At 44.5% G+C, this 22,611-nt stretch overlaps 1 protein-coding gene across 2 annotated transcripts; it reads left to right on the top strand.

Annotated features, from left to right (window-relative positions):
- Window positions 1-101: 101 nt before the first annotated feature.
- On the top strand, window positions 102-20,327 carry CDPF1 (cysteine rich DPF motif domain containing 1). 2 transcript variants are annotated; one of them, XM_032105526.1, is made up of 3 exons: window positions 102-404; window positions 11,694-11,817; window positions 19,566-20,327. In XM_032105526.1, the coding sequence occupies exons 1-3, from the start codon at window positions 188-190 to the stop codon at window positions 19,609-19,611; spliced, it is 387 nt and encodes a 128-aa protein (XP_031961417.1). In that variant the 5' UTR covers window positions 102-187; the 3' UTR covers window positions 19,612-20,327. The 2 variants fall into 2 exon arrangements, with proteins under 2 accessions (XP_031961417.1, XP_031961415.1); XM_032105524.1 differs by lacking the exon at window positions 19,566-20,327 and adding an exon at window positions 13,970-14,099.
- Window positions 20,328-22,611: the final 2,284 nt, after the last annotated feature.

The following is a 22,611-nucleotide window of genomic DNA, read 5'->3' as shown; positions in this document are numbered from 1 at the left end:
GCTCATGGTGATTTAAGAGCGGAAAATAGCCTGAAGGCTGGAAACACCGGCGTGTCCATCCCGAGGGCCGAGAACGCCGACGTGTTCATCCCGAGGGCTGGGGACACGCTGAGAATGCCTGGGTGTCCATCCCGAGGGGTGAGGACACGCTGGGGACAACGCGTGTCCATCAAAGCCGGAGCAGGGAATGAGGGAAGCAGGACGCGTTAACGGGCGCACAGCGCCCCCTGCCGGCCGCCAGGCGCCCCCTGCCCCTTTAAGGGAGGCCCCGGAGCCGCGGCGTCCGCGCGCGATCCTCGTGTGGCGGAACGGGAACGGGAACGGGAACGGGAACGGGAACGGGAACGGGAACGGGAACGGGAACGGGAACGGGAAAAGGGGCACCGCCGGAAACTGGGTGGAGAGTGAGCGCCGGGGGCGGGGGGAACTGGAGTCGGAGGGGAAACGGGAACCGGGAGGCAAACAGGAGCTCGGGATGGAACCGGAATGTGGGGGGAGGGGGAGAGGCACAGGAACCGGGAATCGGGGAGCAAAGGGGAGATGGGGAGGCGACCGAGGAACGGGAGACGGGGGGCGAAAGGCGCTGGGAGCTCCGCGGGGGGGAAACGGGGACTTAGGGAGAGCCTGGGGGAAGCCGGGAACCGGGCCGACGGCAAAGGGGAGCCGGGCAGCGGGATCCGGGCGGGGAACGTGAGCCAGGGGAGGGGGAACCGGAATCCGGATGGGGGAACCGGGAGTGGGGGAGGACAGCGGAGCCCGGAGCAGGGAGAGCAGCTGCTGAGCAGGCACTGCCGCCCAGGAGACACTCACGGTTCCCGAGCTAGAGGCCACTGCCTTCCAACTCCAGGCACCTGTGAGCCAAAGAATTGGATCTGTGCACTAGCAATTAATAAGGATATGTAACTATATTCTTACAATTGAAACGGCATGTTTTATATAAACAAAATTAAAGACCTTCATGCTTCTGGATCCCACACCAGAAATACTTTCCTCATGCCTTAACTTCCCATCTAAATTAAGGGCAAAGAAGCTGTTACAATGAATTAGTGATACCTTGTCTCACTTTGTGCCTTACCTCAAACAGTCTGTGATCTCTACAAATACGACAAGGTTATGTCAAGAGCCTGATGAATGCTCCCCTGAAAGTTTTATTCTGCCCAGATGCAGCAGTCTGAGGTCGTTCAGACCAAAGAAGGCTTTTGTTTGATGAGAGCTGTAGGAAAATACTTGGATTCTGCTGTTACAGTGACTTGTAATGGAGATGTGCTCCCCAGGCTGTTTGAGATGCCAAGCTCTCTAGCCTGTGCATCACCTTTGCACTGATCTGTTGCACTGACCTGTTAGTAAAAATCAGTGGTTTTACTGGCACAAAAATCACTACACCAAAAAAGCTGTAAAAAGCCCCAAATTCCCAATAGATAGGTACAAACCTGAGATTTGGATTAAGAAAGAAATTAGTTATCTATGTGGTTGCAATGGTTAGGGCTTCTTTGTTCTTTAGTCCAGGCCAGGAAAAAAGGGAGGACTGGCACGTGTATTTTGCTCCTTTTCTCAGTACATGGTGAAAGCATTTTCACCTGCTCTTTCTGTTTTCTTTTTTGCTGCCCATCTAACACCTGAACCATGCCACCTCCTTTGAAGTCTGCTTTTAACTACAGGCCATAACAACTTTGCACTACGCCTTCTCCCCCAGCTGTTAGTTTATTTTGTCATAATTTTCCTAACATGAGTGAAGTTATTACTCATTAACTGCCCTTGGAGCCATGTGTATGTACAGAAAGGAAGCACATTTAAATCTGGCATGACACATCACAGTGTTTTTAAGCCTTATCTACCTAGACCTATAGCCAGCACTTTGAAAAACATGGACAACATACAACTTCTGTCAAGACCCCATCAGCTCTGCTGCTTAATTAGCTCTACGCTGAGCCCACACTTTCCTTTTGGACCTCAGTTAAATCTTAGACCTGTCTGTGTTTGCTGGACAGATGGAGATCTAAAGCCAAAGAAAAGTTTATTAAGTATCTGTGACATGTTGAGGATGCTGCCAATTTTTAGTGGATTTTGAGCTGCTTGGGTAAAAAGTCAGAACTGTGAAGATTTTATGTGTCTGCCCTCCTAGCATGTGACCCAGGAGGAGCAGTCCACTCTGGTTATAGTGAATTCTAGGATCTACACGTCTCCATCCATGATTAAATTCGTCATATGAGAAAAGGACACTTTTCTTCTGTTTTACCTGTGATGAACAGAGAAGTAAATTTGCCCAAAAGAATTTCTGGAAGGAAAGAGTGTAAGTATAGACCCTCTGGAGAACAGACTGTGCAGAGTAGAGAGCATGCACAAAAGGAATGGCCTGGCACTCAGTGCTAAAATAGGTCTTCAGCTGTCTAAGAATGAATATTTCTGTGTCCTACAGAGAATTGTGGAAGTGGTTCTTGTACACGTGCCTTGATACCTATTTGATGCATCAGGTGTTGAAAGAAGTGCAGCCTCAGTACCTGCATATTTTTAAGGCAAAATATTCCAAGTACTGGTTGGGTAGCCAAGTCTTTCTGACAGGGGCGAACAGAGTAACCTGAAAACATTGCTAAAAATTCAGGAAGTTTTGGGCCTGCCTGAATTCATCTTGTTCCATCTTGCTACATGGCTAGAAGAAAGGAATTTGACATAGGTGTATGTCAGGAAGTTTGGAAGCTGCTAACCCTTGACTACAAGACTTAATTTCCACTGTGAAGTGTAACCAATGAAGTGACCTTTGTGTGGAGGTGTGAAGCAAGGAACCCATTTGCAAATTTTTGTGACAGAACTCCCAACAAGTGCCCTGGAAAACTTTCTAAGGGTTGGGTGACTGTGGGCTTTGGTCTATCAGATATGCTGCCAGTAGATCTCTCCAGTGCTTTTCTGTGCTTACTGTTCACACCAGATGGGATAACAAACCTCGAGGATTATGTCCCAGAGGAAATTAGCATGGCTATGGAAGGTGTGGTGGGCTGTGTGCATGCAGAAGTTGTAGGTATAGTAGGGACAAGCCTGCCTTTATTCCCAGGCTTTCTTGAAGCTGGCACTCTTCACCCCATACCCCTCACCCCTCTGGTAGTTTCGTTTTGCTTTTCCTTCTGGATAGTTTTGCTTTATTTCATTCTGCAGTCCCCAGCTCGAGCTCAGTCCTAACAAACCGAGAGCTGCAGTCATGCTTTATTGGAAAGAATTCCCTTCCCCAGGCATGTTAACACTGAACATCTTCCTGGTCACAGGAGGAAGTGGGCACTGCCTTCACAGCAGGGACATTGTCACATGCAACCCCATGTAATCGGGCTGCGTCTTTCCTTACAACCCCAGCTTTGCTTTCTGTAGGGAGATAAATCATTGGAGCTGTATTTCTTCCTTTCAGGATTACGTCAAGTGGCAGTGTCTTATTTCCCAAAATACTGTGTTAGCCTCTCCTGTATTTCCACAAAATCTTGGTGTTCCTATTTTTAGACTCTGTTGGAAAGTATTGCACTAAGTTTAGATTGTGCTTAACCAAGCTGGTACTTTCAGTGGTACATGTGTGGCCCTGCACTTAAGTCTTTTTAAGGACAACTTAAAACATAATGGTCACCACTTATATATTAATAGAGCAACTTGCTCTTCCCCACTATGGCTATTAATGTAGCATTTCTAATAGGGAGCTGCAGTTTGGAAGGGAGACAAAACAAGTTCAGGACAGAGGGTTACTATGGCTGTAGGTTGATTTTTTTATTGTGGCTGTGCAGTAAGAGGGAGATTTAATGAAATCTGACCTCAGGTCTGGTTTTTCCATTTTGGCAAAGAATAACTGTGATCCAGAACTGATGATCACTTTAGCAACACTTCAGTGTTTGGATCTCTAGTATTACAGGAAGATGTTGCCTTGTGCAACCTTCCTGTGTGAAGCTTTAAATTCTCACCTAATTTGAGGTTCTTACTAAATGCTGCCTAATTTAGAGCAGGCTGCATGCCATCTCTGAGTAAGGGGCTCTTGGGCTGGGTTTTTGTTGAGTGTTGGTTTCTCAGCTTTGTTAAATCATGGATCTTAGGTATAGATGCCTTTTTGAGATTCATCTTGTGTTCAGAAAGCCTTTTTACCTAAGGAAGGGGTTTGATTTGTCTGTGTTACTTCTCTTTCCCTACAACTGTTCAGAAAACACACTGGCTTTCACACCTGTGACAACCTAGACTGTTTATCCTGCTGCTGCTGCCATGGAGAATCCGTGGAAGCTGTTGTTCAGGAGCGGGGCTTGGGGCCTGCTCTGTGACCCATGGCTAGAGGGAAGCCTGCAGGGATCTCTGTTCCTTCCAAGCAGAGAAAGCGTAGCAATACCAGCACAACCCCCCAGCCCGGGGCGGGGGGGGAAGGTGCAGCAACAAGTCAAGGTTTAATTCAATCAAGTGATCTTTGGGAGAGTGAGTAAGGATGAAAGTTCTGAATGGCCACACTTGGTGAAATTACAGTCCTGGGCTAATTCATGCTGAACCCAAGGTAAGTCACCTCAAAGGAAGAGCAGGGAGGCAGCCACAGGTGACCTAAACATGCCTTCAGGGCTGTAGCACAAAGGAACAGGAGGAACAGAGTTGTTCACATGGGGATTAACTAGCAAGTAAGAAGGTTCTGCTGTTTTATCTACTACCTGATCAGTTAGGCAGCAGATTGCTTTTCTGAAGAAAGCAAGTGCACTGCTGCTGCTGAAGTGTGTTTAAATATCTGTCACATCAAACACTGGTACATGCCAGGGTATGAACTCCTGCCCTTCTACTAGAGAGCACTCCTTCCTGTAGAAAATCAAGCTGTGAATATTTTAATAGGTTATTGTCATCACTGGTGGATACTGCAGGAAAATCCTGGCAGGTAAAAAAACCAAGGGTTTTGTAGGAGAGGACTGAGGGTGTGTCAATGTTGGTTTTATCTGACAGCCTTTCAAATCAAAGTCTGCATCTGTTTATAGGCACTTTGTTTCTTGTATGGTTTCTCTAGTTTATCAGTGACTCAGAAATACAGGAGTCTACTGTGGACTATTAAGTGTTGGGGTCCCTCCCCTGCCGTGTAGCCCTGGGAGAGGGGCCCTGAGGGGAGACACGGGGCTTCCCTGCCCCTGCTCAGCCTCGTTCCCATTGGTTGGTTTGTGTTCCCTGCGCGGGCAGAAGGACCCTTGGTCCCGTGACTGTAGCAGTTCCTCCGCTGAGCCCCGGCCTTGCGGGTGGAGAAATAAACACCTCTGAAACATCTAGCAAGAATCTGTCTGTCCATATATATTTCCTTTCCACGGGACTCCTGGTTTGATATATGCGTGTTGCAGTATCCCCACTGCAACATAATGGTGGAGAATGCGGGCAGAACGATCCCCGATCCCTAAGCGACTGATTTGTGTGAGTAAACCCTGGAAACTTTGGATTCCTCTTCTTGGTTTTGCTTTGCTATTCCATATCTAAACTATGGAGGAACCGTGGGAAGACTCTTGGCTCTCAGAGCCGCATATGGACATTTATCTTAAACTTAAAATGATTCTTGAACAACGATTTGTAAATTTTAGCTTGATTCAAGCTCAAAAAGAACTGAAACACTTCCTGGCATGGTTGTTTAAGAACTTTTTCTATGTTTCTTGGGATTTAATTCTTACCAAGGGCTTTTGGAAAACCGTTTGGACACGGTTAATATTTGAGTCAAAATATATGCCGATGGAAGAATATTTTCGTGAATATTATTTAGTTACCGAGACTGTTGAGCAATGTCAGCTGTGTCTTGGCGAAGGGAAGCCTGGCGCAGGGACCGTGCGGCCCAGGCCACGTGCACCGAGCGCTCTGCGAGCAGCAGCGAGGCAGTTCCCGCGTGCAGGCGGAGCCACGCGAGCCGCAGTGTCGGTGGCGGAGCGAGGAGCGGCGGGACCCGGCGGTGCCCGCACGGCGCAGCACAGCGCGTGGTGGAGCGAGCCCCGTGAACGCCCGACTGAGAGGGGCGGCGCGCAGACGGCGGCTGGCGGCGGGCGGCGGTGGAACGGAGCCGCGCCCAGCCGAAATGCGCGCTGGAGCAGGGAGCGGGGGAGTCGTCGCTCGGGGGCCCGGCCGAGACGTGGGTGCAGCACCCGGCATCGGCAGCGAAGCTGCGACCAGAGGAGGCGACGCACGGAGAACTGAGCGGCGCGGCCCGGCCCGGCCCACGCAGCCCCGAACGCGACCCCGGGAAGGGCGCGCAGGCACCAGCAGCCCCGACAATTCCAACATGGGAGCGACCGAAGGAGAGAGCAAAGACGCAGCGAGACAGAAAACAGCAGCCACTCGGAAAAAGGAAAAGATCATAGAAACTAAGATCTTAGGGATAGTAAAATGGTATAATGTTAAGCAAAATTATGGTTTTATAACAAGGTGTGACAACCAGCAAGACATATTCGTGCATAGAACTGCTATTAAAAAGAATAACACTGAAAAATACATCCCAAGCTTGGGAGATGGAGAGGTGGTGCAATTCAAAATTATACGAGGTAGAAAAGGGTTACAAGCATCGCAGGTCACTGGGCCTGATGGTGTTTCTGTAAAAGGCAGTATATATGCAAAAAATCATAGTCATGTTAGACAATATCTCCATTGTAAGCCCCCCCTACAGTCTCCCTTTCCTAATCCCACCTTTCCCTTTTACCCTATGTCCTATTACCCCCAGTGTATTCCCAATCCGTTTTTTCATCCATGGTTTCCCTCACAAAACCATGCTTTTGCCAATTGTTTCCCCAAAAATCCCTTTCCAATGCCGAGTGGGGGATGAAAAGGGGGAGGGAAGAAGTTAAACCCTCTCCTGCCTCAGTTTCCCCACAAAGCATGCTCAGAGTTCTGTCTCCCTTCTGTCAGCCCTAAGATGTTCCACAGAATCTGATTGGACATTTAAAGACTCAGGAGGGTGGCTTGTTTTGTCTTGAAACTGTTCTTGTTATGTTTATCCAGTTGTTTTCATTCTCCTTTTATTAAAATAAAACGGGTGAGGTGTTGGGGTCCCTCCCCCGCCGTGTAGCCCTGGGAGAGGGGCCCTGAGGGCACAGACACGGGGCTTCCCTGTCCCTGCTCAGCCTCGTTCCCATTGGTTGGTTTGTGTTCCCTGCGCGGGCAGAAGGACCCTTGGTCCCGTGACTGGAACAGTTCCTCCGCTGAGCCCCGGCCATGCGGCTGGAGAAATAAACATCTCTGAAACATCTAGCAAGAATCTGTCTGTCCATATATATTTCCTTTCCACGGGACTCCTGGTTTGATATATGCGTGTTGCAGTATCCCCACTGCAACAATTAAGAGAGGCTTAACTTATGTATTGTAAAGACTTGTGCTAATGAGGTTTGAAGCAAAGACAATCAGATTACTTATCTGTGCTACTACTTTGCCACTGACCCCGACAATTTAAGGGTGATGTATGATTTCTGGCATGCCTTCCAGGCCTCTTAGCAGAGTGCTCTGAGCAGAATTGCCCTGAAGTCTTTAAGAGTCTTCAGAGAACTGGACTGAGAGCCCTTTCCCCAGGTCTGTATCAGGTATCAGTTGCAGACAGCATGGAGAAACACTCTTACAGCACTACCCAACCCCTGCCTTTCTTTTAATGCAGTTATTTACTTCCAATGGCACTGAAATCTGTGTGCTTCACCTTTTGCCAGGACATGTGAGCTGACCTCACACACGTCCTGCAGCACTCTAAGCTTGACCTGGCAGGTTTCTGCAGAGCGTGCTTGTTCAGTGGTTACCCAAGCATGTGGGTAACTGTTCTTTCCAGAAGAGCTGGGCAGGTGCATCAGGTAAGGATGTGTTCAAGTACCTTGTGGCTTCCAGTCAGAGTGCCATATGCTTGTGCAGAATTCAGTTCTAGGCAAGCTGTTGTCAAAGACCTGTTCAGCATGTGTTAGCCAGCCAGACTTGTGACATGTTACTGGGACATGGTGCTGCTTCAGAACTTTCCAAGGAGAAAAAAAAAAACCAGCGGTAGCACCTGGTGATGATTGGGGTTGCTTGTGGTCACAAATTTGCCTGTCATCATTAAGAAGGGACTAGTGCCCTAGACTTTCTCAAGAGATCCTTTATCCTGCTGTTGGTTTGCTAGAGGGAAGTGAGTTCTCCCTCTGCTTCATGTGTCTGGGGGGCACACAGACACCTTGCCACACTGTGACATCGGGCATCCTGCTAACATGGTGTGTAGGGCCAAACCGATGAGCTGACATTGTGATAAACTAATGTCTGTCTCAACTGGGTTTATGCTATAAAGACATGGTTATTCAAAGCAAATGAACCTTTTGGAAGCCACTCTGTGGGAAGGTGCATCTTGTCTGCTTGATTTAGACTAAAGGTGTGAAGCACACGCATAAACTTGCCATTAAATATCTTTCATCAGAAGGAAATGGCTTTACTTTGTTGTATAGCAAACTTTACTTCTGAATGGGAGCACTCACTCTGAAATCTGTGTGTTCACTGACCTCACACCTTTAGCTAGTAACCTTAACTTTCCAAAGTGCTGATGTGTAGGCAAGCTTTCAGGACAAATGATGTTCCCAGTGAAATAAAATGTGGTACAGCTGCTACCAGTGACTTGTAAGCTGGGAGTAAAATGGAAAGCATCATAAATTCGTCTGTAGCTTGCAGGCAGGATCATATGCTTTTCAACTGGCATAGCCAAAAATGTGTTTGTACATAGATATCATTCCTTCCCAGTGGTAGGCATTGAACAGATTCTGTTCTACATGCCAATGGTCTGTGAGAGAGCAGGTGTTTCTATATCTAACATACTTCATCTCTGAACCCAGGGCTGTTATTTTAACTTGGGATCAGGACATATTCATTCCAATGTCTATGACCTTCACTGCCATAAATACTTCTTTTTTGTTGTTGTGGTTCTTGGTGTTTTGCATTATTTTAAAGAAAAGGTCACCATTATAGTCTTTTCTATTTGCTTCAAGTGACTTTCCATACTCTACTTCTTTGGGGTTAATGGTCTCCCCTTTTTAAGAACGACTGTTTACAAAAAATTGCATACAAGCGTTGATCTGAATCTCATTCTGTCAAATGGGTGTGTTGGTATTGCTGCTGGGTACCTGCATAAAAGGTAAAGTTAGGTATGCCAGGGGGACCTAGCTAGCAATCCTAAAATGCAGGGTTCAAAAAGTAGGCTTCATAGCTGAGTTGGTGCATAGCTTGAAGAATCCAGATTTTAATGTACAGGGAGAAATGTGCAGCATGTACATGCCTTACAACTAACTGACAAATCTGAAAACATTTGAGTTGATTAAATGCTCTCAAGCATCCCTGTGAGGTAGGGAAAACACATGATATCCAAGAGTCATATAATTTGTGAAAAAATATAGTTTCCTAAGCTGTTCTCAAGGTGAATTTATTTCTTAAACCAGTGTCCAGCCCCATTTATGTTACATTTGAAGAACTCTGTGCTACTGAAATGCCAGGAGTGGCAGTGGAAAGGCTGGTGGTAAAGGAATGATAAGGTAAGGGAGATTATTTCCAAAATTAAGTTTCAGGGTTTAACAGGCAAGGACTTTCTGAACTGGGTGTCTGTCATGAAGCCTCTGTAGCCTCTGAGGCCTTCCATGTTCTTCTGGAACATTAGATGACAAGTAGTCCCAGCTCTGCTTCACCTTGCCCCTAGTTCACCTTGTCAGCAGATGTCTCTGAGGATTCAGTTTCACCCCGTCGGGCGAGCAGAAATAGCAGCTTACTGTCACCAAAAGAGGGATGTGCAGGTCCCTCATCTCAGCCCTGCCTTTCTGCTGGTGCTGCAGTTCTGCCTCTTACCTTGTGCTCCTGTTAGCAGCTGTTGGATTCTCCTGCAAGCCAATTTAGTTCCCTAAAGCAATAAGAAAAAAAATATTGGAAGAAGAAAATTTAAAAGTATTTTTTTGTTACTGCATTAGTAACTAGTGTGATGTAGTAAGACTGAAACCATGGACTAAGGTGTTGGATGCTGGATACCAGCTGCCCATTCTCTGTGGTTTGGGATGTTTTAGATCACCTCTGGTCCCAGCCTGTAGGCTGCATAGTCACCAGCTGGGCATTCAGGTTGAAGTGTGTTAGGTGTGCTTCTGGAGCACATCTTTTGGTTTATTTTTTCTGAAACCCTCTGGTTTGTGTGCTGTAAGGCTTCTCTGTGGTGCAAACCTGTGTGGTAAGGAGGGACAGTCAGGCAATTTGTTCCCAAAGAAAACCCCTGAGCTGAAGCATAAATAGGGATGTGGCCTTAGTGAACTGAATCAGCTCTGCAGGGAAAGGGTCTGGCTCCAGAGCTGGAAGAGTGGGAATGCCCTGCTGTCCTTTGGCAGGCTGTGTATGTGTTCAGCTGGGAGCACACACAACCTACCTGCTCAGATACCACCCAAACCCACATTCCTGGTGCTCACCTTCTTCATAGCCTGATGCCAGCTCTGCTTCTTTTCCAAAAGCTGACTGGTTTGCAGCAGAACACTGTACCATGAAAAGCGTGAGGGTTTTTGGCTAAAAGCTGTAGTTTTCTTGATAACTGCAATGTCAGTTATTATCTGTACAAGAAAATGGTGCAGGTGAGAGAAGATTGCAGTTTGCAGACAAGCAACCATGTTTCTTTCATGGATTGGTGCAATTTTTGGGCATGCACATGGTTAGCTGTGCTTGATAGGATTGTTGATACAGACTAAAATCAATCCTAAAAGCCTACTTGACACACCATATTTTTCGGAAAAAGCTCATCTTTTTGGAAAGACCCTCAACTAATATTAGTGGTATTAGTGAACGGTAAGCTCCCAAAATGTAAATCAATGGCCAGGATTTTAAACAAGTAATCTGTTAGCACCAAAGCTGATGGAGCATGACTTCCTATGTGTTATATCTCGGGACTGATGGCCACACCTTTGTAGTGAGGCCTGAAGTCTGTCAGAAGGATGGACAATAACTTTCTTATGTGCAGATTCTCCTATTTATAAAAATATATGGGTATTCTCCAGGAGGATAAAGCAGAGCCTTCCCCTTCTGCCTATTTTCGTAAAAGTTATAGGATCTAAACTGTTTTAAAGATGTCTGCTCCTTTTTCCCATGTGGCTGGAATGGGCCAACACTTCATTGAGGTGATTCCATTGGCATCATTTCCATAGAAAAGTAGATGAGAACAGGGAGCCAGGGGTAAGCTTCCAAAACTCTATTCCAAGGTGAACCAGAAGCAAAGAAAAAGACACAGTCTTTTCATTGCAACACTTAACCTTCCTGGTACCTGCCTCCTGAGTGGGGTCCCTAACCCTTTCATGGCTCCAGTTTGAGGGAGGAGATGAGCTTTGCAGAACTGGATTGGAATTCTGCACAGCAGCAGATTGGGAACAGTGTCCTGGGAAGCACTTAGGGAGTATAGACCTCAGTTGAGCAGAGGGTTTTCAAGATTGCAGCCATGTGCTTTGTCATCTGAGTTCTTTCATGGATGTTCCAAATTAATAGGTGAACTTTGTAGTTAGGCTCCCAGTCTGCAATTTATAGACTTGTCTAAGGAATTTGAAAATTTAACTGGGACATGGGAAACCAACTTGATTTGGGAGAAAACATTTACTAATCAAGGTTTGCAATTGTCAGTTTTCTGTTGGGTTTTAATTTACAAAGCCAGATGTCTCAGGTCACTTTAATCTTCTTGCAGATATGTTCCCAGCATTGCATTTTAAGCGAAAAGATTTTTTTGTGTGTATTTCTTGCAGGTAGCTTAAAAATGAATGCTCCCAAAGAAGTTCAGACACCAGGAGAGTTCAAATGTGAGCTGTGTGAGTTATCAGCCCTGTACACATACTATGGGCAGATGCCACCAAACTCACACTCGATTGTGTAAGTGCCCTCTGAGATCACAGACTTCATTTCTGCCATGAGCATCAGAATCCTTGTACTGTGCACTGCATGAGCCCAATAATGTGCTGTATTGACCCTGAGCATGAGGCTTGGTACTTAAAGTGATCTTTTTCCCAGGGGAAGGAACGTTAAAAATTGTCAGTGTTGGTAGGAAAGACAACAATCAGTTTTTGTGCCCTGCTTCAGTATCATGCAAAAATTTGTATTTAGCCTAGTTCCTAGCCCCACTGACAACTCTACTGTACCAATATTTTCTTGCTAGAATACTACTGACTGCAGGCCTGGTATTTCTGGGAATAGCCCTCCCCTCACTGTAGCCTCCCCCAGCTGAGCGATAGATACACACAGCATAAATGAAATATATATGGCAGAAACACTTCTTAAGAGCTATGTGGCGTGATGTGGAGTTTTGAACAGCAGTGCTTTTTTGTGTGGTTTGGACAATCCCTTGTCAGACTGTGTGACATCAGGTTGTGGGGATGTTCACTATGTATTTATATGTTCAGGGACCGAAGCCTTTTCTCTCTCTGCTAAGTAGGGATATTTTGACCAGAAATTATGCAGTTACAGCTTTGTCTGCAGAGATTAAACTCCCCGTAAAATAAAGCACTTTGCTTTAAATGCATGTGTAGCTTGGTGGAGGCCATCATGGTCAACAAATCCATCAGGCAAACATGGTCAGGAACTCTATGGAGCTGGAAGTCAGGCATGTACTCAGCATTTCCCCCAAAAAGACTGCTCAGTTTCTTAAAGCATGGAAACAGCTGTTGATCACCACCTGCTGGGGCTGTTGTCTTTGGGCAGCTGTCTTTGTATCTTTCCAAACCCCACAGTGCTACTGGTTTTCCCTTTTCCACTCAACAAAGCAATGGCTCACCTTTGATCAGGTCCATTCCTGAAGAGTCTGAATGTGAATCTTAATTTAGGTTATCCAAGCTCAGTGTTAACATCCCAGCTTTGTTTGGATTGCTCAGGTGCCAAAAGCAAAAGAGTAATGCTGAAGCATCACACTTCTATAGATGCTTTTAAGAAATAGCTTCACACCCCATCTTTCTTGGCTTGCTCACATGTCCCAAATGACATGCTGCAGGAAATGTGCTGGACAGGAGGCCTTGTCCAATGGCTCTGCACTGACGAGGGCTGGGAATCCTGCAAGGGGAACTTTGCAAACACAATCCTGTCTTTCTACCCCAGGGACTTGTTGACAGGGTGATCTGCCATGGTAAGATGCCTGATCTTCCCTAACAGTGGAAGGCTCTGGCCATACAATTTTCTGTTTGAGTGGACAGAAAAAGGAGACACACACTCCTGCACACGCTTGTGTGTGTATGGAGGCAAGGAGAAGGCAGTACGAGTTGACAGAATACCTTTTATCCATATTATTACCAGAATCCAAGTTTGACTTAAGCCCAGGAGTAAGTCAGGTGCCCTTGCTAGGTGCCCTGTGCAGACAGACACTCAACTGACTTCCATATTATTTTGCCTAGAGCTCCCAGAAAAAAATAGAGCTTTAGTTTTTCCCAGGCAGGTTGCCAAATTATTAATAAATGCACTCCCTCAACACCCTGGAGCGAGCAGTACAGTCTGTGACATAAAGTAAGCACACTGGTGGTGACTGCAAGGCTCTCTGCCAGTAGCTCCTGCTTTTAGGAGGTGGGGACTTCAGCTTTACAGCAGTGACATAACCAAGAGCAGTAAAACCTTTTTATTTTATACACACATGAATGCAGCTTGGAAGAGAACTTCTGATTAAAAGCTGTGCAACTGAAATAGTGACTTGACAAGGTACTGAAGTTGGCCATGCTGAGGAGTGCTTGTCATAAAAAATGCAAGATAATTACTTTAAGGTAGAGCATTGAGAAAAACTTAGTAAGATGACATTGAGAGGCCCACCAGTTGCTCTGCTTTTGGAAGAGAGATAGAAAGTGCAGTATAGGACTGAAGGCAGCTGCAGAGTTGAAGGTTTTGAAGAGAAAAGGAGCTGCAGAGCTGCTGCATTGCCTTATGTACAACAGCAGGATGAGCAAATCAAGTACAAAGGGCTGATAACTTCAGCCTCCGCAATTTCCCCCTCTCAACCATCCCCTACTGTGAAGTATACACTTAAAAGCCTGAAATTATTCTTTTACAGGCTTTTGGAAGAAGCCTATATCATGAAGGATCCTTTCACCCCAACAGGACAAGTTCCTCATCGTTGGGTCTCATCGCAGTTTGTGTAGCAGAGCAGTGTGTGTTGGTACAGTAAGCAACAAGCAAAACAAGCTGCTTCAGTCATTTCTTTTTGTTCCAGTCCTGGTGACCTGTCAGAAAAAGATCAAGCAGCTAACACCCAAACAGTCCATTTTTAAGGCAAACCATTCCCCCTTGTCCTACCACTACATGTATGTTAATTGTACATAGTTGCATGTTCTTGTGGATTCTGCCAGATGAAGCTCTCAGTATTAAATTAAAATGATCAGCAACTGTGAGTGTTCTATTTACTGATGAGCACAGTCCAGCCTCTCAAGCACAAGGAGTGCTCTTTTCTACTTTCTTAGCACCAGGAAATTCAAGGGCAATATAGATCAACTATACCAACAGTAGGTTGGGGTTTTTTTCCATAAAAGGAATATAAATGTCCATGGATTGTTAGGTTTGTATTCACAGCACAGGGCTGTCATCCTATTTGCAAAAGTTAACGTTTAAAGTGAGCAGGGAAGAGAGTTGTACCATGCCACACTTGCTCTCTGAAGAAGAATGAATTTAAATAGCAGCTGGAAGGCAACCTTAAACTGTGAAATTTGAGTGCAGTCCAGAAAGGTGGTATAAAATTACAGTTGTCTTAATTCCTTCTTCTCTGCGCAGAACTGGCCCCTTTATTTGCCATGAGTCTCAAACTCTGGGAGTTGGGCAGACATGGCCAGAAGGATATTGGCACACTTGGCTCAGTTTAGTTGCTATTCTGACTTGTGGGCGGTCAGCACCAAGGATGGGCTAAGAGGAGCATGCAATAGCACCTTTCTCCTGATTGGATTTGTTTCCTTGTTAAAGAAATTTCTTACCTAGGTTTCCCACAGCAGAGTGTCAGGCATCCAGTTTCAGGAAAAAAAGGTTTAATAATTGAACGGTGCAGCAGCAGGAACAGCTCAGGCTGCTTCCTCCAGGAGGGGCCCCGAAGGAACCCCTGGGCTTTCATACCCTTACCATCTGTGCACCCATTCCCATGGGGAACTTCGGATCTGGGGTCTTACTGCAGTTCACTGGCTCCTGCAGAGTCTCGGGGTGACCAGTCCTCTCCCAGACTGTGATGCAGGGTCCTGAGCCCTTCGTTAGGAAAAGGATGTGTGCCCGTTCCCAGCTTGTTGCTGGGGGCTCCAGTTGTTTCCTGCCATCCAGGGCACAACGTGCAGCTGGCACTGGGAGCTTGCACACCCAGCTACCTGCACTGGGAGTATTTCTCCACATCCTATCTCTGAAGTCTCTTCTGACATTTAAATGACTGAGAATCACCAGAAGTGATTGCAGCTCAGAGGGTTTGGTTTTTTTTTTTTTTCTATTCTGGAGCTACAAGAAGGAGTTGTAGGCTCTGACTAGGTGAAGTGCCAGCACTCTCTGGTTGTGGCTGTGGTGGCTGGGCTCAAGTTTCCTGAGCCAGGTTGCTCAGGGCAGTTGTGTGGAGGCAGAGCTCACATGAGCAGGATCTTCCCAGTGGCACTGTCCCTGCTGTGGCAGGGGTGGACTCCCTCCCACACACAGCCCAATGAGGAGCCAAGTGCAGCTACTCAGAGAGTTTGGGCTTGATTCCTGCCCTGACATGCCAGGTTTATCCTTCCTTTTTAACAGCAGAGGATTTGTAACACAGACACATTTGGGACAAACTTGAGCATATTTAACTATTTTAATTCTCAAATGAAGTGTCTTGAATTTAGGAAGGATTCAGCAGGTATTTTCAAGTGTGGCAGTTCGAGCTGTCAGAAATAGAGCATTTCAGCCTATCAGGGTCTTTGCACACAGTGTGCTTTTCTGAATGAAAGTGGGGCTTTTTCTTTGAAAAGCTGTGTTTCAGTTAACCTAGGCCTTGGCAATGCATAGAAGATACTTGCAGTGAGTTAATGGAAGCCTCTTCTAATCTTTTTGAAAGTCCTGCTTATTTTGCCTATTGTGGAAATTTGTCAGTCATTTACTGCTTGTTATCTGAGTTTTCAGGATTCCCCTGATAGTATCACTCAAAGTAAAACATTGATTGTAAATAACTGAGAATAAATTTCTTACCAAACTGGCCAGGCCTGATAGTGAATCACACATATGACTATGGTTTCAAAATGTATTTAGCAATACTGCTTAGGTAACATTGAAAGAGATCTGCAGAAATGATAATTAGTGCTTTAAACACCTGTACCACAAAGTAAGCAAACACATACTATTCCTCTTCTTGTAGGGAAAATTAAAAGTCCAGAGAAGTAAAAACTTATCCAAGGCAATAGAGAGAGACAAAGTTAGTATAATATCTCTGTATTGGTTGTGGTTCCTGCTTGCGCTTGACCCAAGTATTTCAACTCACCCCTGGGCTGAGTTAAATGTTAAAGCATAGGAAGTGAAGCTGAAGAAAATCATACTTTCTTGGGCCTCTTTGGCAGAGAAGCTGGACCAATTTGAAGGGTTTTAGTGACAGGTTGCTTTTAATATTATGGTAATTCAGAATAGTATTAGGCTAACGTGTGGCAAAAAAGACTTTTCTGACATTGGATTTGGCAAAGGGATTTTAGCTAGCTTTTGTACCTAAGGAGGCTTAGAGACAGGTCAGATTTTAGGCTTTTCATGAGACAACCCATGCTAGCTGAAGTGTATTTCCTTACAGTTGCTGTGCCAATAAAAGTCATGACTTAGCAGCTGTTCTGTATAGTGCTCATAAACTTAAGTATCTTCAAATATCCTCTGAAGTTTCACTCAGTTAATTTACTTCAATCATTTTGTAGCCTGCATCACCCTGCTCAAGTCTTTTATCACAGTGCCTTGGTAAGTGCCATTAGTTCTGATCCAAGTGGGAATAATTCTAATGATTATCTGAAATGTTTTAAAACACATCAAAACCCCACAAAAAAGGAAGATAATAAAAATGCTTTTAAAAGTCCTTGGGCAGGTTGAGTGCCCTTCATCCTAATTACCCTTTCAGAAAAGGGCAGAGGAAATTATATAATCTGACCATATTAGCAATTTAAAACATTTACTTCTGTTTTATTGCAACACTTTCTAAGGACAGGGAGAAAAGGTAGCTTTTGGAGAACAAAAGAGGAAAGGGAGCAACTTTCATCCCTTACTGCTCACCTCAGCAGAAGGTGACTGAGCACTGACCTTGGACATGATTGTAGGTATTAAGTGATAAATGAAATACTACAGCTGCTTCCCACTCAACTTCCAGTCATGTGGGGTCAGTCCTGGACACGGATAGGCAGAGCCTTTCCTTTACGTATTGTGGTAAAGATACCATCCCTGTATGTATTACTTTCAGATGTGATTCATGTCAAAACAAAAATAAACTCTGGCAGCATGCTTTGGCAGCTCAGTTTTGCCTGAATTGGACTATGAAATTTGAAATTTGAATGGCCCCCTCCTGCCTTGGTCATGGAAGGGAGAAAACACATTAAAGAGTCATCTGATTAAACACAGAACTGTACCAGGATAAGGGTTTAAAAGAAGGGCTCGACTCTACATATTGTAAAGTTTAATTCATAGGGCATTGAAAGAAGAGTTATGCTGAAAATCCCAGGACTGAGAGAGCAGCACTAAGGGTACATGGACCCAGGGCTCAGGGGTGCAGTGGTTCACAGTCATGATTTGCCCAGTTCCTTTTAGCCAAAATCCGCACCAGCTGGCAACTCATTTCAGCCAAAAAGAATGCAAATTGAGCACCTGTGTTACCTGTGAGGAGTTGTCTTGACACTGGGATCCCACCTGCAGAAACAGCCTCTCCCCTCCTTTGCCACGGTCCAGTGGCCACCACTTGGAGCCCTGAGCCTTGGAGCTGGGGGGCTGTGTGCCATTTGGCAATGCAAGCAACAGTAGCCAGTCCAATTTAAACTCTAATCTCCCCTTTTAAACTGGCAGCTTAACGTATTAGGGATACCAAGAGACAAAAAACAATAGGCTCTGGAGGTTGTGCAACTGAAATCCACTTTCAGGGCTTTTCAGAGACTAAGGCCTCACACTCATTCCAGAGTGTGAAGGGGCCTGGCAGTCAGCGCAGAAAAGGACAATAGATGAAGAGAAGTTGTTCCTCAAGCTTCCCAGTCACATGGAAGCAGGCTGATTGTGATTTTGATATAATTATCAGCTGAATCTGCTGCTAAAGCCCAGATAGTGACGTAAGAAACAAAAGCAAGGACAGGAACACATGAATAGCCAAGCCAAGCTCCCAGAGAAAGGCCAGCTGCAAATGACCATGGCAAGGGGAAAATTTTGCTATTTAGGTAAGACCTAGGGAATCTCTTTCTCCCCAAAAGATGTCCAGATCTATCTAAACTGATGTCTTTATTCATACTTAAATCCCCAAGAATAATCCATCAGCAACACCAGTTCCAGCTTACCCATGAAATCCTATTTGGAATTTGGTGATCAGCATGTCAAGAGAACCAAGGACGTCAGTCTCGCCACGGAGCAAAGGAATAATACATTAATTACTTTCTCTTCCAGTTGTTTAAACCTGACATTGCAAATACATTAAAGTGTTCCATCAGTTTTGCTTCTTTCTATTCAATTACTAACTGGTTACAGCTCCTGGGGAAAGAATAAATACTGGGTCTGTACAAGCTGTGAACAGAACAGGGATAGCAAAAATACCTTCTTTGTGCACAACAGCTTTTATACTTTGCCATTGAGAGTTCAGAGAAGAGCCATTAGCTCAAGCTTTAGTACCAGGTGTGTTTTTAGGTTTTAACCAGGGAGTACATTTATTGAGGGTAAGGGATGAAATCTCATTTGAATTGTCTCAGCTGAACAAAGTTCATTTAACTACTCTGGTTATTGGACACTTCTGTGATATTGATATAAAAGTGATAATTTTTAGTAGTCTCCTAGGACAATACAAGTGCATGGATTAGTGGAAGTAAGAATAGTTTTTTTGGGAGTTATGGAAAAGATGGTCTGTTGTGAGAGCCCCTAGGACTTGGTGTTTGTGTTGGCCTTTAGGCCATTTTTGTGGAGACTGGTGAGGAAGAGCGTGCTGGGGCTCCAAGTCTCACATGCCATTACAGGGATTTGGAAGATCCTCCCAGGAGGTAGAAATCTTAATCAGCCAAGATTTAGAGGAAAACTTTGCTCTTTCAGTAAAACCCATGGAATCTCTTACACCTTTATTCACTCTCCAAGAATAATCCATCAGCAATACCAGCTGCAGCTTATCCATGAAATCCTATTCGAAATTCAGTGAGCAGGCCAGGAAACCCATGCATGGTGCTGGAAGGAGAAGGCAGCTGAAGGAGGGGTGTTGCTATTCCCTGGAGCAGGGAGCTGGTGAAGGTCACTTTAATAGAAGCAGTGGAACAGTTGATTTGGGGGTTTTATTTTTCACCCAGTTGGCTTTAACCAGATGTTGGAATTATTGAGTAAGAAAAAGTTAAATTGCTGGAATATTTCAGCCTAGAAGAAGAATTCATTTCAGAAGAATTCTAAATATAAATGTAGTTTAATGAGACTGGAACATAAGCATTTCCTTTTTTTGTATCCTGCTTGTAATGTTATTTTCTTTACAGGACTGTAGTCTGTTCTACTCCAAAAGGTTCCGCTTCCCCTGTGTGAAGGAAAACCTAAAGGCCTTTCCTTTGGAAATACAAGAAGGCATGGATAAAAGGAAGCCCCGGCATAAATCCTGCAAAAAAAATGGATACAAAGCATAAATCTTGAAGGACCAAGAGTGACAGTTCTTTGGCTGGGGTTTCTCCTCTGCTTGGAGACTATCATGTTGCTCCTTTTAAAGACGTGACTTTCATCAGCTCACTACTACTGGAGAGAGCAACACATCTCCTTTCCCTTGGCTTGGGTTCAGACATCCCCGTGCAGTGCCTGCCGTGCCAGGGAGCAGCTCTGAGGTGCTGAGGAGCCAGAAAGGAAGGCAGACGAGCCTGCTGTCACCATGTGAAATGCTTGCAGTAAGAAACCAAACAGCACAGAGCAGAGGAACCATGTCCAGATCTTCACATTTGCTATTTTAGTGCTTTGTGTTGTTCTTGACACTCCTACAGTGTTGCGAAATTCCAAAACAGATTGACCTGGCTTAATTCAGTATATACCCAAGAAAGTCAGTGTACACCAATTGTTAATCTGGCAGTGCTGTCCTGGTAAGATTACATTGGGCAGGGAATTTAAAGCTTTAAGTCTAAAATAAAAGTGCTGTGAGAAAATGTCATAAATACAATACCTAAATTTTTCAATATGGTAATCTTAATGCTATCACAGCATTGAGACTGAAGGTTGATGCTTCTGCAATCAATAAAAATATTGACAAGTCCCTTGCACTTGGAGTCACTTTTCACTTAACCTTCCAGTCCATGTCAGCACAGCAACTGGAGAGAACCCTGAATACACTTGGCTTATGCTTTACAATAAAGGTGGCTTCCTTTTCACTTTCAAAGCAGTTAATCTGGAAATAGAAAAGTTCCATTAATACACTCAATTCTTTCCTGAACTGCACAAACAAACTGCAGCTATAATAGCGATGTCAGAAATGCAGTTTCAGGCAAAAAAGGTAAAAAGTTGTGATGGAAACAACAGTTTGTTTAGCTCAAAAATCAGCTTCTTCAGTTATGTGTTTTGACTGTCTTAAGATTTAGGTGGCTTTTATGTAAAACCAGAGTCACATGCCTTAAGGATATGTCTAGAATGCTCCCTAATCACAAAATCACCTTTTTTACTCAAGTTATTGTTGGTCATTGCTTCAGAACCTGTTAGTTCCTTGGTTAACATCTCTTTTTTTCAACTCATACATCCATATAATTTGTAATAGGACAACATCTAAAATCAACCGTTTTAGTAGAATGAACATGTGTCTGTTAAAAGAAATCAACATTATTTCAGTGAGTCGTTTAGGAAATTTAAGGATCCTAACATCTTTCTATTTTCTGAACTTAGTATATTGGTGTCCTCTGCTCAGGACTGAAATTTCTTGCAGTGACTGGAGGAGCAATAATGGACCTATTAGTAGCCTTTTCAAGCCCTAAGTCCTTCAATAGATAAAATATATGTATCTCTCTAATTGTGGAAAAAAAGATCCCTGTTAGGAGGCAACATTTCAGATTCCTTTTTGCAGTAACAAAAGACTACACTTTCAGGGAAAGTGATACTAAACTTATGTAAGATGGGTGGTATTATATTTCACTTTCATGTTAGGAACACTGAGTTTAAAAGCTGCGGTGTGTCTGTATCTGTACCAACACCAGAGGCATGTCTTGTGCTAAACCCACAGCTGAAGAGAGCACGCCAAAGCAACATGGTTATGTGAGATCACAGGATATGTTTATACCAGCAAACACACCTTCAAATATTTTATTTCCTGGATTTCCCATTGTTCATGACAGGTTGTACTCTTAAATGCAGGCTTTAAAAGCCTGGCTAGTGCAGTTCCCGTATCAGTGAGAATGAGATCTCATCCCTCTGACCTCTTTTCCCTCCTGTTCGACTTCCTCTGCGCCTTTTTAAGACAAATGCAGTTATCTCATTCATTCATAACCATTATCTTTGCCTTCATGGTATGACTGAGGAGTCATTTAAAGCCCTCAGAAATTTCCATGCCTTTAAGTACTTATTATGTTGAACTGTAGGGGGAAAAGACTCAGTATTAAAAGGGAGCAGAACCTCAGAGCAGAACTACAGAATTTTTAATTTGGCTCAATACAGCTCAGTTATTTACTGTATAACAGGAAAAACCAAGTCAGGGATGCCTCTGCTTCCCAGTTACCTGGGTGTGAAGACCTGATAGGTGAAGAAAAGCCAGCAAGTACCACAGAGGGACAGCAGATGTGTTCTGGCATCTCTGGTCTCTGCTTTAGAGAAAGGAGACTGCCCTACGTGCCACTTGGTATTTCCTGGAATGACAATGGATTATTATCTGTGCCCAGCTGTTAAAACTTACGTATTCCACATTCTTGTATTCCCACTGAACATGAGCATTATGGTCTTAGTATCATCATATTTTGGTATATATGTGATTTCACAGCCTGAATGCTACCATGCCCAACCTTTCCTGCTCTTCGTGGATGCACAGCCTTTACAGGTTGTTTTCATTGGGGTCTCCAAGTACTTTCTGCTGCTCAGCATCAGGTCTTCCATGCTCCTAAGCAAAGCTGATGAAGAAACCTTTTTCCTGTGCTGTAATTTTCACTTCAGCACTCTCTTACCAGTTTAAAATATCCCCAGATTCTGGAAGGAAAGCAGCTACCTGTGACATAATTCCCCAGCTGATTTAATTGAAGTCGTGCTCATTGAATTAGTCAGTGCTGCACTTCACACAAAAGTGCACTCGTTGTTGAATGCCACAGATGTCTCAAACCAGCCATACAACCCATGAGGATATGAAAGATCACAGCTGGATGGTAGATCAGCACCAAACTTTGGTAATATATATAGATAAATGTATATGCAACGTCTCTGAGTATGTTACACACCCACTCCTGCTTCAAAAGGTGTCTAACAGTACATGGGGAAGCATCAGCACGTTAAGATGCTTCAAGTACACTGCCTTTTGAATGTCACATTGCAGTGAGTTCCTCTCCTGGAGATGAAAGATCAGCACAAGTCATTAAA

The sequence above is a fragment of the Corvus moneduloides genome, chromosome 4 (genome assembly GCF_009650955.1).
Source record: "Corvus moneduloides isolate bCorMon1 chromosome 4, bCorMon1.pri, whole genome shotgun sequence".
NCBI lineage: Eukaryota > Metazoa > Chordata > Aves > Passeriformes > Corvidae > Corvus > Corvus moneduloides.
Note: the sequence above shows the minus strand (reverse complement) of the source record. Positions and strands in the feature narration are given on the sequence as shown.